At 34.1% G+C, this 19,697-nt stretch overlaps 1 protein-coding gene across 1 annotated transcript; it reads right to left on the bottom strand.

Annotated features, from left to right (window-relative positions):
- Positions 1 to 1,122: 1,122 nt before the first annotated feature.
- On the bottom strand, positions 1,123 to 19,186 carry LOC127835479 (A disintegrin and metalloproteinase with thrombospondin motifs adt-1-like). Its single transcript, XM_052361924.1, has 18 exons — positions 19,168 to 19,186; positions 18,008 to 18,177; positions 16,760 to 16,849; positions 15,217 to 15,329; positions 14,300 to 14,419; positions 13,402 to 13,527; positions 11,927 to 12,021; positions 11,330 to 11,412; positions 8,736 to 9,004; positions 8,023 to 8,083; positions 6,765 to 6,900; positions 6,049 to 6,236; positions 5,319 to 5,526; positions 4,792 to 4,955; positions 4,286 to 4,346; positions 3,595 to 3,954; positions 2,176 to 2,261; positions 1,123 to 1,134 (listed from the first exon to the last, which is right to left on the bottom strand). Exons 1-18 carry the CDS (start codon positions 19,184 to 19,186, stop codon positions 1,123 to 1,125), a joined length of 2,361 nt encoding a protein of 786 aa, XP_052217884.1.
- Positions 19,187 to 19,697: the final 511 nt, after the last annotated feature.

The raw sequence follows: 19,697 nt of genomic DNA on the forward strand, positions 1-19,697 counted from the left end.
AGATACCACATATGAAATACATGGGCTTTGCGATTTCAGACCTTATGAGATTTTTAAAGGCTTCCCGTATGTCAGTCAATTTAAAACTGGTGACCCCAAGGCGTGAGGCCAGTTTTGTTTAAGAACAAACTGTGTCGAGGACATCTAAATACACGATAAATATGAAAGCCTGTTGATATAAGATTTCAGAAAAGAAGATTTGAATTGTCAATATAAAATTAGTCGGGCAAGACCACTATTGACCACAAGGCATGATTTTAAGAAACTTCGTAGACGACCACTAGGTGATGCTACATACCAAATAGTAAAATCCATTAGCTTTGCATTTTTAGCAGAGAGGATTTTTTTAAGTTTTTGAAATATGTTCTTCTCAAATTGCTGACACATTGGGCATGATCCAAGAGGCATTATTTGAGAAAAACAATGTAGATGAGTTCGAGATAATTATATATATCAAATTTAAAAGCCTCATATTTTATTGTTTCATGTAAGACTTCAAGAAATCGTCACAGTACGATATGTAAAATATGTGACCCCTAGGGCAAGGGAAATTTTAGTCTAAGAGGAATAATTGAATTAAACTTCGACAGAGAACCGCTAAACAAAAGTATAGTTTTGCGGTTTCAAAGTGGAATAGTTAACTAGATTTCACTATAAACATACAATATACAAAAGTTTACCCCATGGGGCATATGCATCTTAATATGCTTTCTTAAAAGTTCCCTTGATCTATTTGTACATAAAGTAAAATTAACATGAACGCTATCAAAACAACAATTATTGTGCATACACATATATTTAATCAAGGAACATATGTCATGCAACGTGATGTTACCTGTCATTATAAGTTCTGTAATGTATGTACATGTTATATTATTTGTAATGCATTATGCATGAAACTGCAATTAAACCAATATAAAATAGCAAATATATGTCCAAATAAGTTTGACATGACACAGTTTAAAACATTAAATGTGTTTAACAACATTTAGTAAACACATAAGAAACCCAAAACACCGTCGACATCAGCAATCTTTTTTTACATAATATTTATAAAATCATGTTGTTTTATCAAACAAAATATGATCACATGATAAATAAAGATATCCATCAGGACTGATCTCACTTTGTGACCTGCAAAAAAAGGTTAAACCGTTATATACATTTCAATATTACTAAATTTCTGGATGATGTGCTGTTGAAAGTATTAAATAAAAGCACAAAATATGAGTAATGAAATTGATGATGCTGTTTTGCATGACAATTATTAATCAGCCTAGCCGATCCCACACCGAATAGTAAAGTCATGTTTTAAATTTAGCTGTAATTTGATATTTTGTGTCATATCCCTTGCCTTCGTAAACAAATGTTGGTGTAATGATATGCAAGAAACTCTCTAAAATATAATGGTACTTTTACATTTCACGAAGATATTGAAAAATCAGGACAAATGTTTAATACCTCGAGATGTGGCGCAATAGTCTTGCAATTCATCAGAATTATCCCCACAATCGTTTCGCCCATCGCACAGTTCGTACCAGTAGATGCATTGTCCATTTGTGCACATTATCATTCCCCCGTTGCACTAAAAAATACACAGCAGAGTAGTGCAACCTCAAACTAGTTGTCTCCCTTAGCCTGCTTATAATATTTAGAACCATTTAAAAGAAATATGAACACATACATATATCCACTATATCCGAACGCACATGTCAACATCTGGACTTATTGAATTAAATGTCAAACATATATACATTTATTTTGCGGAAAGAAATTTTCATGTTCAGCGTCAAGATGTTTCATTTAGATTTCCGATTACACGCCTTACTTTGGTTAAGTCGGGAGCAATTAGAAATGTCAATATTGCTTATGTAAAACTAAAAAACGTTTTACAAATCTTTTTACACATGTTTGTGTCTAGTGAATTCTTTTAAAGAATTAACTACAGAATAGAATATCTACGCATACTAGATAAATCAGCACCTGTAAAATTTCTATGACATCCTTGGTAAAATGAGAGAGTTGATGCGGATATGTAATTGACGTAATTAAAACGAAGCTAAGTAGCGTTTAAGTTGAAGATAAATATATTTAACAGTCTGTTAACCAGTTAAATATCTTATTTCAATGGATCAATATTATTTTTACATAGCTAAAATAGTGCAAGACACGCACCTTTCTGGTTGTAGTTGAGACAATAGCTGGTGTTACTTGCGTTGTTGTTGATGTCAGAGTTGGTTGTGGCACAGGAGTCGCCGAACCTGAAGCAAGATTGCTCCGCGCTTTATTAGAAATTATACCCGTATTGTTTTGTTGTAACAACGGTAAGGGTTCTATATTGTTGTCCTCAAATAATTAAAATAACTAAAGCAATCATATAATTTCCAGCTATGAGCCGGTAACCAATTTACAAATTTAAAGCAAACATGTTAAAACATAAGAATGTGAAAACCTAAACCTGATGTTACGTTAACAGTGAATAACATAACAGATAAACAAGAAATGCAAATGAAACACACAATAATGAAAATAAATAATATAACAACGAAAAACGTGCACTTACCAAATTATCTCTATAAAAGAAAAAAAAGCTTGTTATTTAAGGCTTTAATATGGGTGCAATGCTTTCTATTTGTGCAGTTGCATGCATCATGGCTGCGTTATATTATTCCTTTGACAAAATATATATGAAACGCACATTTTTACTTTAAGTTTTTGGAAAAGAAACAGTTGCACGTGGTAACGTATGTAATTGTCTTTTACTAAAACTGATGATAGCATGTGTTGTCTGTTGTAAGGCATTTATTTTTTTAATAAAGAACACCAAGTACAAATCATAAATAACTTGCCGCGTTGATTAGTTTAAATGTTGTTCTTTTCTAAATATTATTACCATGCAGATAATGTCAACGTTACACACAGTATGCCAAATAGTCAATGTGTTTCTAGTGATACATGTTAAATCATGCATTTTTTAATCACTAACATCTCATTTCAAATAACAGTTTATGAAGGTATTTTGCTATCCTCGCACAAGAGGGTAGCATTTATTCATTTTTCTTTCCAGTTAACTTTATACTTTATGTGTTTGTATGATAAAAGTATTGCGGATTTTTTCATAATACTGCTTTATGTATAAATATTTGTGCTGTGATAAATAATTTCGCCTGTTTGATATCAAATTGGTAGAATAATTTTTATGGATATGTTTTTCCGTCCAAGTTTTTTTGACTATCGACGTCATCCTCTGCACACTGGGCGTCTGCCGACGGGGGACATTTGTTACGAAATCACAAAACACCGTTGCCATGCTATTTTACGCGTCGCTAGCTGCGACAGTTCTACATATTCATGCGAATAAAACGTAAAATGGCCATTATTAAATATAAAGCATTTGTTAGACAGCAAAACCAAAAAATTAAATAAACTACATTCTCTTAACGTACTTTGTTAATCGTATAATGAATTACATGTCAAAATAATACAATAAATTGTTTATGCAAATACTAACACGTATAAGCAAATAAGTCAAAACGTTAAGCACAAAGCACTACATAAATGTTTGGAACTGAACTGAAGCATAAAACAAAATACTTGTAGCAATAGAAGTAAGAGTGGACGCTGGCATTGAAGTTGTACTAGATGTTGTGGTTGTAGTCGTTGTTGTTGTCGTTGATGGCGTAGAACTTGGTGTTGTCGTTGATGACGTAGTACTTTGTGCTATCGTTGATGATGTTGTACTTGGAGATGTCGTTGATGGCAAAGTACTTGGTGTTGTCGTTGATTGCGTGGTACTTTGTGCTGTCGTTGATGACGTGGTACTTTGTGCTGTCGTTGATGACGTGGTACTTTGTGCTGTCGTTGATGACGTGGTACTTTGTGCTGTCGTTGATGACGTAGTACTTTGTGCTGCCGTTGATGTTGACGTCGTTGTTACGGTTGTTACAGTGGCCGCTGTAGGGTTTACGGGTTCAAACAAGTTGGCATAGCACATGCTTGTTACACAACATTAATGGTAATGAAGAGATTCTTCTTATAGAATAACAGGAACTGGTCATTTGTGTGAAAGTTTCAGATGAAAAATTAATTAAATTAAATAGACCACAACAGTACTACTACATTCGTAGCGTTTCCATAAAATGATTTTTTATTCGAAATGATTGTATACATATTTAATTTTGTTTATTGGAATTTAATAAAATTGAAATTAAGACACTTTTTAAAGAAACATAAAGTTAAATAAATATAACATGAGGATGAATATCACAACAGGAATAAACCTTACCTAGCGGCATAGAATACCCAAATGTTATTCCTTGATTGACAGACGCCCCATTGTTCACAATCTAAAAGATAGTAACAAGTACGTGTATATAAATCATACAGCTTCAGACAAGTTAGTATGACAACTGTTACTAACTACCAGAAGGAAAGTAAATTCTAATTCAGTCAACAATATCGAGGTGATACAGAACAACACAACACTTAGTTATAAAAAATTAAAAATGGGTCACCTATATGGAACGGCCCACAAACTCTAATTGCCTATATACCCGAGATATGTTATTATGCAATTGCATGTATACTATTATCGATTTTAAAGATATACTTAGCTGAATTATTGAAGCACTCACATTTATAGCCTTAACAATCGCTTAAATTATCCTGCCGTATCTACATACGTTATAGTATGAATCTTAAATGCCTTTTGATAATACAAGCTTTGTGTGTTTTGGGCGCTAAGTCGGTGTTGGTAGGTCTTAAAGAGCTATCAGCCGAACATGGTAATACCTTGAGATACAGGTCCTCCGTTATAGTGCCAAACGTGTACAGGTATTGACCCCACCAGTAGTAATACCACTGCGCCCCGCCCACCGTCACAGGAGTCTTGGAAAGGTCATACTGGCCGTTCACTAGGGCAGAAATCTTTGCAGCTCCTTTGGCGTCCCACAGTTCTTCACAAGAATAGTAAGTTTACCATCAACCAATTTATCAAACGTTCACAAATATGAACACGTATTAGAAAAGGAGGCTAATTTCTAAGCTATAATTGAAACATTATTTATGTACATGAATGATAACTATTGTTTCGGTATTCAATTAAAAACTGTAAATACCAAACTAGCAGAAATACTGATAATATAAATACTGCTAGTAATAATCAAAATAATATTAAGTATTATTATTATTTGTAATTAATTTTCAGTATTTTTATTGTTCTCATTATTATTGTTTATTATTACTATCAATACTAATAAAACTAACAAAAATAATAGTCACTATAATTATTAAGGGAAATTATAAACATTATGTTATACCGACGTAGTAGGATTGCATGTTGGGGTAGGGAAAGTACACCAGTATCAGTTTGGTGCCGTTGGGAAGATGTGCGAGCTCTACGCGATCATTGGTTCCCACTGCCGAGGAAAATTTGTCGTCCACACTCGTGCATGTGGAGTTTGTACCCTGACACACACCGCACTTGTCTATGCCTGCCCCGGGGACGTTGCCATCACAACCAATACCCTGAAAAAAGTTAATAACTTGAAACAATTACTAGTAAATAGTGTTTATCTCATGGTTGTACGAAGGGTTACATATTGATATATTTATGAATTATGAGAACTTTGCATGTTAAGATGTTCTGATAAAACAGGCTAGCGCAACACGTATATACTATACAACTTGACGATTTCGTATGAATTATAACATCTTTATGTTTTTGTTGGCTCGGGTTTTTACATACAATGAACGTTTTATTTAATACATTCCGAAAACAATATAATAACAATAATAATAATAATAATAACAATAATAATAATAACTATGCTACTAATGATAAAAGAAATGGGAACGCTGGACTAGTGGAACGATCTAACTGATATTGTATTACTGAGACATAGAATATTGTCTACCTTGAGGAGAGTTTGCGTCCTTTGAAAGCTGTAGTTTTTTACAAGGTTTTAAATGAGTTATTTGCAAAATTCAACAATACAAATTTAGCAACAGAAACAATAGAAATACAAATTACTACAGCATAAAACTGACTAAGCAATATCCCTGAACACACGTCGATGTGATCCCAGTCCCACGTGGGTATCCTTTAATGTCTTCGTAGGATCCGGCCCCAGAGCAGGGTGTGCCGTCCGGAAGTATGGCGTAACGCACGGTGCCCCAGGTGATCGACCCTTGTAAAGCGGGAACCAGAGTGCACTCCGCTTCGCACTGAGCATTCCCTTAGAGTAAACGCACTTGTTGGTATACATATTTATCTTTATAATGTGTAAGCATAATTCAAGTTTTTGTGACATTTATTTCTGAAATTGGCAGCTTATCTTTGATTTTATACATTTTATGGCATCTAATGTTTTGATTTCACTCCGTATACAACTTTAATAGCGATGCAAGTTCGTGTTACGGTGTGCGAGTTGTAATAATTGGCAGATACTATTTACTACGTGTAGAATGATTTCCATGCAATATAATAGTGGTGGGATACAACTGATACTTCCATGTTAGTGATTGTGTTAAAGGTTAATTTTACAAGATTAATAACAACTCCTTGTGGGCGAGCGATGACATAATTATATAGAAATGGCGCATAACTTTATTCAGACGTCACATGTAACCCAATCCACTGTATTATGATATTTTCTGAAAACCAATTGCGTCAATCGCTTCAATATTTCTATTTGATTTATATATGTACCGGTATTTATCAAATACCATTTGATACATTTCTAAGAATACGAAAATTTTCATACCCGAAGACACAAAAGCTTTCCCTGTGCCTGTGTATTTGTCCGCGCCCAGGCGACCGGCGGTAATAAGATTCGAACACACTTCCCCAGCCCTTTTGACTATCAGTTCGCTTTTGGTCGAGGGGTCAGAAGAACAAGGCTTTAATATAAGCACACAATAGTTGAGTTTCTACACGTATTTGATTTTAATTGTGATAGCAATAAAAATAATTTTCAGATTTTGGCAATCGTTTCAGCTTGAGCTTCTGTCAGTACACCAAATCGTGCAAGTTTAAACTTACAACTATGGAAATATGTATAAGCAATTAGGTTAAATGTCGTAATCTGGATGCTCACGTTGAACTACTTTACTAAATTAATCCTCTTTTTCAACAACCTTATTAAAATCATTTTTTTTCTAAAGCTTACTTTGCAAGGAAAATGCATCATTTTAAAGTAATTTAAACTAGAGTCATTACTGGCATTAATTATTAATGCCCCTACCCTACATTTGACACAGGCATACATCTCTGATGACCAATAATGGATTTTATTATATTTATATCTTTAAGTACATGTATAACCTTCAAGGCAACCATGTGGCTCCCACGCACCACAAACAGTTCAGTTTAACACGTGAGCCATGTCTTTTAATCCTTAAATAGATGGTTTAGTTATGGACTAAACACACAATATTCCCAAACATAAATGTTATGTAATGATGTTGTATGGCCGTTTACCTCCTTATATAAAATGGGCCTTGAAGTGTATCATACTTTATAGTATCGGGAGGTTATATTTCGGAAAAAGTTTAACCTTCACCTTACAGATAGTCAAATGTCACATCTTCATTTTTATAGGTGCACATACGTGGATAGTTTTTGCTTTTAAATAAAATAAATAAATTCAATGTGGTCAAGTAAAAGAGCAGATAAACTATAAATATTTTTACAATTAAGTCTTGACATTACTGAAGGTAACGACAGGGTTATTAGCCGCGATATACCGTCTAATTAATGTGAAAATGTGTAGCAAATTATAACAACCAAACTCTCCAAATTATTCAATCGTTTCGCGTTGCAACGTTTTATAATTTTCAGGTTTTAAATCGTCAAAAGATGCATATAATGGATATTTTAGAGAATGGTTAATGTTCAGTATTACTGTTTCCTCACAAATATCATAACTACAATACAATTTGCGAATCTGAAACATTTTTTTTTAATTTTGACAATTTACCAAAAGGTCTCTTTAAAACCAGAATGATTGGTCGAATACTTACCTCTGTGTTACACAATGTTGCCTTGAAAGATAATCCCGGGCACGTAGGTGAATACTGCGGCCTGTGGAGTGTGTTACAGGTTCATTATTGTTCATCAAATACATCACACAAGTAGTTTTGTTTTAAAGAATATATTTTCAAAGTTCTAATTGACCGTTTTGCCTCATTGCATATTTAAAATCATTCATCATTTGTATGCGACATAGTATATGAGAAGAAACAATTGAGTTTGCATCAGCTTATAACATTCAAAAACTAAAATGGACATTAACCGATCACCGCCTTATAAACTTTAAATAAGTAAAGACACTAGCTCTAGATTTTAAGGGTAGACTTTGATAGCTACGTGAAAAGGGGAACTGTTGATACGTTAAGTGGAAGAATTCTTGTTTGTTACATGTTCTTTTGTTGCTTATCCGTGCTATTATTTACACTTTGAACTGTGGCAGAGGCAGGGAAATGAAAGAGCTTTGCTCAGAACCAGTCATATCTCTTCGCGGAGGTTGCATCCGTCTTAACGTTTGTAATATCAAAGGGAAATTATTATATTTTATTATAAATACTCGCGGCAGAAAGTTACACTTAAGCAAGTTGATACCAAATAAAGAACCGATCACATAAATGTTGTAATTTAACATATAGACAAATCGCTGATAATTCTTTTATACTCTCTTTTGTCTAGTTTTATACAAATAGTAAAACGGAACACATACCGAGGATTTGTACACGTACGCCGTCGGATGATTGTTCCGGTATCACACGATCTAGAGCAGGCGGTCGCCGCTCCCCACTCGCTCCACCCCCCGGGGACAACCGTCATTCCCGTCGTGTTCAGTCGAACGCTATCCCACGTGACACAGCCGCCCGAGCACACGTGACCCTCGCTACAGATCCGCCCCGGGATATCGCTTGTGTCTTCGCTCAGCTCGCCGAAGGCCAGACCCGAGTTTAGATTCAGACAACTATGCCATTTGCAAACACCCTGTGGACAAAAACAGTGATTGGTTGCGGTTTTAATGTTTACAATATGGACTTATAGATGAATGAACTCACAGCCAAATGACGACCCAGTTCAAAACAATACTAGAAGACTCTGATGGTCCTTGAATACTCACCTGAGAAATTTTAGCTCTGTGGAATAATACTAGAGACTCCTGGTTTGTGGTTACGAATTCAAAATTTCATAATATTTACATATCAACGCCCCAACGAAAATAATTTGAACAACCTCTGTAGATTGCCGCTTTCTGATGTTAAAACGTAATATAAAATCCATTGGTCTTATTATTGAAGAGAGATTTAGTGCTTAATATAAATGATGCATCTGGGACTTCTGTGATTGAGTCAAACGGCATGCTTTAATGCACACTTTTAGATGACCTCTGGATGCTACAAAATGTAAAATATTAAACATTGAATTTGCTGTGTGGTTTCAGACACGAATATTTTATTCAAATGTACTCCATATAAAAGTCTATTTAAAACTGTTGACCCTTGTGTCGAGGGCTGTGTTGATCACAGAGGCATTATTTGAACAATCTTCTTAGAAGACCACTAGATGACACCACATGCAAAATCAAAAACATAATTAAGCGGATTGGTTTGCAGTTTGCGTTTTCAGAGAAAATTTAAGGTTTACCTTATATTTGTCAATGAACAACAGGTGGCCTTCGAGGTGGAGAAAGTTGTTATCAATGGACATACTTTTGCCTGCCTTTGCAGAGTTTCTTTCAATTATAGATTACTACCTACCAACTGCGAAAGATATTGGCTTTACGGTTTAAGATAATAAAATGTTTTTTTGTTAATTCCCTATGTAAGGGTTTGTTAAACTGATAAACACCTGGAGCCAAGCATTTTGGACCCCAGACGCATTATTTCAACAACATTTGAAAAATGCGGCTAGATGATTCTCCATTTCAAATATTTTAAACTGGGGTTGAGACAATAAGATTTTAAAAGGTATTCCCATAAAGCCTATAGAAAACTGGTGATCTCCAGGGCGGAGCCAGTTTTCATCACAGGCGCATTATTTGAACAAACTTTGTATATGACCTTTGGATAATGTTGCATAAATAGTGTACAAGCCTTTGGCTTTGAGGTTCAATTAAAGAAGATTAGTTAAAGGTAGTTCATTTATGAACGAATGTAAAACATGTGACGCCAGTTTTGATCTAAAAGCAATAATTTGAACAAACTTAGTAAAAGACCAGATGAAATTCAACTTACCAAATATGAAAGCAAAAAGCCTTGAGGTTTCAAATGAAAATACGTTTTGAAGTTTTCTTTCGTGTAACCCTAATTTTGCCCTTGGAATTGATTAACAAAATGACCAAAATTATTTGAACAGTTTTTAAAGGTGGCAGCCAAAGAAATATTCCTGTAAAAATGCATAAAGCGACCCTTCAGTTTCACCAGCAGGACAGATACCTTATGATACATTGCGGTCTAATATTTATTGCAAGCAACGAATAGCCAAACAACACGGCACAAAACAAATGTAGTAGATAAGACACACCGCCTAAGAAAGGTTTCTACAAAGCATTGGGGATTTAAATCCGTATAAAGAACCCCGAACCTCATACTTGACCCAGAATGATTTATAAAATATTTAAATGTGGATACAATTCAATATCATGGCATTTCGATTAACAAGCAATACGGATTCCAATTTAATCAACATTTCACTTTTTAATGGTTAAATACAGAACAGAGCACCAGAATTCTACTTTTCTGATGTCTGATGAAGTTTATTCAAACCGAGTATCAACCACATCTCGTCGGAATTAAAAAGCTTAACAGAAGCTGCATCATATAATAAATATTATCGTCGTGCAATTCAGAACAAAGCCGCAAATATGGTTGTAGAAGGCCAAATTACAAAGCTTGGCTATTAATGTCTATCTTTAGCCACATAAAAATTAAAAGTTCATTTTGTTTTGAAGATGACCATTATTACACAAATTACCATTAAGTATATAATTATTTCGAATAAAAATAACACTCATAATCTAAAAAGCATTTAAAATAGAAACATCCGCACCATCTGATCTACATTCGTTCATTAGAGTTCATTTATTCAGTGGTGACGTCAAACGATCCCGCGCTTTATATAACATCTGAAGACCTCATAATTGTTAACGAGGTTTCTTAAAAATCTGCCGAGCGATTAAGGAGAGGATGTCTTTTGAATAAAAATGTTGAGGGACGCACGCACGGATATCACGGTATTAAAAATACTCATTAACAGAAACGTTCTCAGGTGAGCTTTAAATAAGATATATAAAAAAGGTCTAACGACTTTTACCCAGTCGTTTGAGTGCCATTCTCTATATATCCAGTTGGTTCCGTACTTCTTCTCACAGTATTCGTCTTGGGTCATCTGAAACCCTGCAACCGTTGAAAAGAATGAAATATTCTTTTAGGGTTAATAATCTATGCATAGAATGTGTTTTCATGTGCAATAATTAGGTATCGCACGATTTATAAATAATAAACAAGCCGTTTGTTATGCGTTATGGTGAAACAAAGAAAAAAAATATGGCGATGACTCTAAAACGAAGTTTTTTTCAGTCATAATTCATCATTTAAAAACAATTATTTTAGTATTAATTATATTCGTAAGGAAATGTTTCCCTTGTCTCATCCATCAAAGTAAAAAATCTTTTTCCAAATTTTGGATTTTGAGGTCCTTAAAATTGGAGTTTCTTATTTTCCCCGCGTTTACATGGAATCTTAGATTGCAATGGGGCATATCGATGTTTATAAATGTAGTCAATCAATACAGATTCTCATAAAATCCCATTATTTTATTGATATAAATGTAAAGTTGGAACCAAAATGTGAACTTAAATCCCATCACGTACCAAAACCGTTAGTCGAACGTAAAAATAACTTCGCTAACCTGGCAAAAGACCAATAAGCTGTACGTTTTGTAGGAGAACATCCACTTGGTTGCTCAACACATTCTCTACGAACAGACACGCGGCAGTTGATGTACTGAAACAAACAAAAAGATCACATGATCCATTGACACCACATTAAAAACAAACACGCTACATTGGATGTTATGCAAAGTTTTCAACAGCCATGTGATCATCTTAGTACAGCTCAATCACTTCGAACAAACCATCAGAAGAAGATATTCTTAAACACACAAAATGTTCGCATGATCTATGTTTTACTTCACATTTTCTTCATACAAACACGGTAGAGTTGATGGTTTGCTTCGTGTGCAACGGCATAGAGATGTCATTACGACGCAATCTCTTCGAACAAACCCTCTACGGTATATGTACTGAAACACGCGTAGCGATCAAGTTGTCCGCATTTTTGCTACACATACTTTTACATTATATGTTAGTATTTTTAAATAGAATATTTAAGACCGATGTGAAGACTACAATTCGTACTTAAATATCTTATAAATTACTCATTAAAGGGGCCTTTTCACAGATTTTGGCATTTTTTAACTTATTCATTAAATGCTTTATATCGATAAATGTAAACATTGGATCGTAAAAGCGCCAGTAAAAAATCAAGAATAAAATTAAAAAAAGGAAAAGAACATAGCCCGGACCAGGTTTCGAACCAGTGACCCCTGGAGTCCTGCCAGAGTCCTGAAGTAAAAACGCTTTAGCCTACTGAGCTATTCCGCCGAGTACACATAGTGGACGTATTTTATACCTTATATAAGCAATCTTCGTAGTTTCACAAAATTTAACGACAAAAACAGAACTCTCCAAATTATTCAATCGTTTCGCGTTGCAACGCTTTATAATTTTTAGGTTTTAAAATCGTCAAAAGATGCATATAATGGCTATATTAGACCATGGTAAATGTTCAGTATTACTGTTTCCTCACAAATATCATAACTAAAACGAAAATTTGCCAATCTGAAACAACTTTTTTCAATTTTGTCAATTTACCAAAGCGTGAAAAGATCCCTTTAAGATCATACATTGTCATGAATTTTGGAAATGTTCATGCAAACACACGTATTTACAATTCCATACTTTAAAAACAAACATAACAAATACATTATGCAATGTTTACCACACCTATCGACTGAAAGCCGTGTGTCCATAGAAAAAACTGTACAAGTGATTGGTGGATAATATTATACAATATCTGTACTTTACAATCGCGAACAGCAAATATTCTTATGATTAGATATCAAATTTTGAAAAAAATAGGTTCAGTACTTAAACAAATATACGCCAACATAGTGCAGTTTTATTCAAACAATATGCACATTTTATATGAGCATTTTAAAAACATAAAATGTAATTACAAAGCCTTTCTTTTTTACCATTTAAGCATAGCAAAACTGGCCATATCCAATATTGAGTGTATGTATCACAATAACTTTGAACTTACGCAAGGAAAGCCTCCAAGTCCACCTTGTTGCAGGAGGCCCATTTATCGGCATAATTCCCATCGGCCTCCATTATGCCCGAATCCGGCCTGAAGCAGCCTTTATCGGCGTCGTGGTGCATACCCAGCCTTGATCAAGCAACGAGATGGAAGTTTGTAGTACAGACGATGAGCTGTTTTCTCATGAGCAAAGCGATTGGATTATGTTTTACACAGACGCTCATTATGTTTTGAAGACAGAAAAAAAACACGTGACGCAATCGCAAATGTATGCGTGTTTACACACGTAGTACAACAAATTAAATCATTCAAGCTGTATTTCACAAAAAAAGGCACCATCATTTGAAATTACATTAAAGAATGTACACTAAACAAAACCAGTTGTAAAGCGATACCTTCACAATGTTGAGTCGTTAGAAATTGTTTTTAAGTGGTAAAAATATACATTTTGAGAAAATTGCAATTCTTATAAAGTGTTTTCAACGTATCAGCTATTCTATAAGCTTCAATTTCATAATGTTACTCCGAAACAAATAAAACGCAAATGTAAAACAATCAAACCCAAACAATGCATATTGTCCATCTCTGCATGTATACATTATGTTGTGTTAAATACGCTTTATTGCATGTTTAGAAAATAATGCAGTCCATTGAAAACTAGTTAATGTCAGTTAAGTTATATTTATCCTAAAAATGAATGTATGTTATTAAACAGAATGTTTAGTTTTGGATACAATTATTTTGATATAAGTTAAATGCGTTTTATAGTATCTTTTAGCATCGTACTTAAACTAAAAAAAACAGTTGTATTTCTAACAATACAATCTTTCCTATGAAGGTATACAGACATTTATCTGGAACAAAAGATAAACAAAAAAAAAACGCATAACCCTGTACTCACGAGTGCCCCAGCTCGTGTGCAGTGATATAGCCAGAATAGAAGTTCAAGTCGAAGTCAACGGCGCATGCCCCTTTTACACACTGGCCCGAAATTGAGCCAAACCCTATCATGTCATTACCTCTGAAACATGCAATAGTGCGATTTATAAAAGTTGTTGCATTGTTCCCTACATCTATGTCTATTGGCCCAGATTTCGAACAAACCTTTTCACGGCATTACTTTTGGAACACAATGTATTTACAAATCTGCTTGAGGAAAATCTGATACAATACTTTATACAATTCATACAATTCCTTAAAGGTATTTATCAAAGATTTCCTTTTTTGTCATTAGATATGTTTATTAACAAATGTATACTATTGTGAATTATATATTAGTAATAACTTAATGAAATATAATGAAAAAAGTTGAATACAAAGGCCATAACCTGGATTCGAATCTGTGAACTCTGGAAGGAAGCAAAGCGACTGGGCTACCATTGCATTACGCGATTCTTAATAATTACCAACTAAATATAAACGCTTTATTAGTTGTTTACGCATTTTTCAAACTTTCGCGGCAAAGCTTTCCAAATGCTTTGTTATTTTACCAATCTTGCATGATTATCATCCATTTATGAACCAATATTGTTACATTGTCTTAGTCATGAGTGTTAGTGCACTTATTTTAACATAAGAACTCGTGATGTTTTGAATTTATGACAATTGTTATGAAAAATCGTCATTTTACCAAACTTTGAACAACAGCATGTTAGTGTCAGAAGATTGTGTTTGAGTGCTTTTACGTGCATGGTCAAAGCAAGAAAAATAATCTTACCAGATTAGCACTAATATTGTATTATTTTGTTAGCAGGCGAAGCATTAACAGTTCACTAACATTTAGCGACGTTCATTTTAAGAACATCATAGCATACAGACCCAGCAAAGAGAATGTTGTAGTCGACTGCAAGTAAATCGTTTCGGTCTTTGGTTCCGGTGCAGAACGAGGAACGCGTCTCAGTGATGCTGTCAGGCGTGAGGACATACCACGCCTAGGGGAGAGAAAATTTTCATTTGAAACTTTCTCACATACACACATATTGTATTTGTATAAGGATTATTAAAGAAAGAAAATATGTTCCAATAACGATTTAAACAAACATTGGAACTCCGGATTTATAATATTGAGATTATGAATATAATACATTTTTGTCATCCGCCGAGTATCGTCTATGAAACATTGTGTGCATTTTGAGATTCGGAAAAAAAAGATGATTAAGTCAACAGTGTCGGATTAGCAACATTGAGGCCCATAAACAATGACACTTTAAGGGCCCACGCCAAATGCTTATTGGAGCGCCACTGCCCAGTCGATTTTTACTCTTTGAGATTAGCAAAACAATACGGTTTTGCAAATAACAAGTGACAGTAACTTGGTAAAAAACTATCAGGCCTTTAATCTGAACACACAGTTGATATCAAACAAATGTATTCGTCAAATAATTAGATCAGGCTAAGTAAGTAAGGAAAATTCTTTGGTCACGGTCTTACGGGGCCCCTAAAAGTCGTGGGTCCATAGACAGTTGCCTACTCTGCCTAATGAGTAATCTTGGACTGTTAGTCAATAATTTACATACTAAAATTCATTTGATAAGATGTTTCCCAATAAAGTGAGATATTATGCGCATCTTACAGTATATGCTATGTTTATAGGTGTCTATCGCAACCGTTGTTTATTGTTGGTGTTTTCACTTCATATACACTTATATTTGTTAATGCAGCATCAACATACTAAAACAATATCCCGAAAGGAGAAAAATAATGCACTTGAATATCAACCGTACTTTCGTTTGACAGCTGATCATACATGTACGATGTGAATCTTAATTTAGTTTTAGTGCAGATTCGTTCATACGACACAAAGACACAATTTTGTTTTACGGATCATTTTAACTTCTTGCAACTATATATCTTCATACGACATACGAACACTTACTCCGATCCTAATAAAAAGACAGTTCCGCTCGGTTAAGAGGACTGGGGCAGTCATGTAAAATATCGCATATAATAAATATTTTGTATAAACAACTGGTAGCAAGATGATATGCAGATAATTGGTCAGTTGCCACATTTTAACTAGCTCTTTTGACCTGTTAATACTTTTTCAGCTCAATTCAACAATGAAAAATGCGCATAATATCACTTTAATAAGTCAAGATGCGAATGGCATATGCTTTATTATTTTTGTCACTATACATATTCCTTTATGTTTCGTACCACTATACCAAATCCTCTTTTTATTTAAGAATGTAAGTATATGACGACCCTATCCCGAAATTTAAACCTTGCATTGACAACAGTAACGTGATTTTTCTTGGCATTGATTGAAAGTCTCTTTAAACGAAAAGGATGATACATAATGCAAACAATAAAATGAAACGCAAATATACTTATTTATGGACAAGATGGTTGAATAACCTACTGGATTAGTCTCCCACAACTCGACGCTCTTGACCTGCATTTTTGCCGTGTAGCCAAGATCTTGTTGCATGTAGTTGAACAGTGCTTGCGCCTGTAAACAAATGGCATTTGTTACTCAGAAACTAACCATCAATTTGCAAACACAGTACTAAATAATCTATTGGAAAATATGATTTGATCAGACAAGATGCCTTTATATTGATTAACATATGTTATCTGTAAACATACGTAAATGGTTCCGAACATCGATGGTACAGTTTTTTATACCGAAGTCTCACTTTACCAGCATAAATCTTTGCTGGTACTTATAATTGTCAATACGTAGAACAATATTCATTAAAAAATACTTTTTATTGTTCTCACAAGAAACCAACACAAATTTAATCATTGCCGAAAACATAAATAATTGTATATCTTTTTGAATATCGTGTTTGTTGTTGTTTAATCAGTCAACAGTTACTTCGAACATAAACAAAACTGTCTATATAATGCCTTGCATCACATGGAACAGCAATCTACCGCGTCAGTCTTATCAAAATCATACCATAGCTTCATCACATTAAAACCAATGCGTTTATTATAATCAAACAATGTCAAAGCTTGCATCACATATCAACCAATTTCGTTTGGATAATAAACAAATACCACAGTTTTCATCGCCAAGCAACCTACTGTGTTTTATGTAATGAAAACCATGTTGAAGATTGCATCACATGCCGACCTACCGCCTTAAATTCAACAAGAGCTGTCACCTTATGATGACTGATGCCCCCTATAAACGCTTGATAGAAGTTATGAGCTTTTTTCGAAACCTAAACGCAGATTTCGAAACCTAAACGTGGACCCTAAGTTCAAGGTCAAGGTCACAGGGGTCAAAACGTGTGTGCGTATGGAAAGGCATTGTCCATATACATGCCAAATATGAAATTGCTATCTGAAGCGACATAGAAGTTATGAGCATTTTTTGAAACCTAAACGCAAAGTGTGACGGACAGACGGACGGACAGACGGACGGACAGTCCGATCACTATATGCCCTTCTTCGGGGGCATAATAAAAAATAACATTCCTTGCATCACAAAGGAACCTACTGTATTGCTGTAAATATTATCAAAACCATACTTTAGGTTACGTCACATAGAAACTAACCGTGTTATTGTTTTTATCAAAACCATGCCAAATCTTGAAGCATAAACGACCTGTAACGTTAAGCATAATCAAAACGACAACTTGCATCCCATGTAACCTACCGCGTTAAGTCTAATCCCAATCATGTAGACCTTGTCTTCAGGGCTGATGGCGTGGTAGTTTGACTGCAGCGATGTGAAAGTCGCTGCGTCAACGAACACGCCCAGTTCCGTCGTGAAAATCGTGTTCGGAATAGCACGCTTTGCACGAGAATGCTCATGGCCCTCATGAGCTATTGAAGATATATATGAAGATATATATTTTAAATTAAAAATTAAAAATTCTCAACACTACCGTTAATAAACGATGTTAACAAAAATGTATAAGTGCACGAATATAAAATATGTTTCGAGCTTTTTGGTTTTGTTTGTTTACTTTTTTCAAAATGTATTGCATTTCTCAAATATGCTTATAATTGCAACGTTAAATTATTAGGTAATTTTCGATCATAGTGCTAGTAGATTTACTGGATAAATAATTAAACACGGGTACGAGTTTTATATGTATGCATAATTGTACATAACACAAGACTGTCGTAATTTTGACCCTAATTCCGAATACAAGGAATATGTTCATGATTATTATTACATGGTCTGTAATATCGGAGTCAAATTTTGTCAGAGTTATCTCGCATGGCATGATGTCTTGTAAATGTTTACATCTCGTTTGATAGTATTTCGCATATTCATCCTGTCGACGTCTATCAACATAAATTTTGCTTTAAGTCTCCCAATCAATAAATCATCAATCAGTTATGTTCTGATGTTATTGTGTTCACATATCTAGCTTATTAACCGGGACGGGTTGCTCAGTACGTTATCGTATTTCATTATTAACTTGTGAAGGGTAATTTCCATGTTGAATCAATCAAGTAGGAAATCAATCAACACAAGTGTTATGAAGTATTTCGACTTTCTTTCAAACCGCTGTTGTTAATGTCATAATATAGTTTGAAAACAAAACTGAATTTCATATTTAAAAAAAAAATGAATTTAAATCGAATAATTATAAAAGGCTTTTGTAATCAAACTGAATTACAGAGGTGGTACTTTGAATTATCTATATTGAAACTATTAATGATATAGTATACAATAACTATAATTAACCCATATGTAAATGACGATTTGTTGATGTGATATGTGATTATTGTGATGACCGCGACAAAATTGGAAGTATAATTCAAATCGAATTAGCTTGTTTTTGACACGCATTATAGGGTTACTCCAAAGTCGAAAAGCCATTATTTGTAAATTGCATTAAAAATAATTAATTAAAAAGAAATTAAGCCTAATTTTGAAGATTGAATGAATTTCAATAAAGACTGACATCCGTCGAGATATGAACAAAAAGTGTATTTTTTACTGTTTAACTGCGAAAAGCTATCTATTACTGTACAATCACTCAATAAGTTTAAAAATCATCTGATTATAATGATAAAATCTAACATGTTTAAATATCACATCAAGATTCACGAAAGACTCACATTTTTAAGTCAAATTTTTTTACAGTTATGAAAGGTCTTGTTCAAGACAGGTCCTATTCGAATGGTTAAATATCGGAAAGAAAACCATAAAACCATAGTACCATTAAAATGTTATTACCTCTTTCTTATTTGTGTAGAGTATGTTGTCTAACATTATAGATACGCAGTTTTGAATTCATCAAGATGAGTAAGACTGTGCTAATACTCTTTGGCACATTGTGAGATTTGTTTTAACCCATTTATGCCTAGTGGACTCTCCCATCCTTCTA

Source organism: Dreissena polymorpha, chromosome 6, assembly GCF_020536995.1.
Source record: "Dreissena polymorpha isolate Duluth1 chromosome 6, UMN_Dpol_1.0, whole genome shotgun sequence".
NCBI classification, from domain to species: Eukaryota; Metazoa; Mollusca; class Bivalvia; order Myida; family Dreissenidae; genus Dreissena; species Dreissena polymorpha.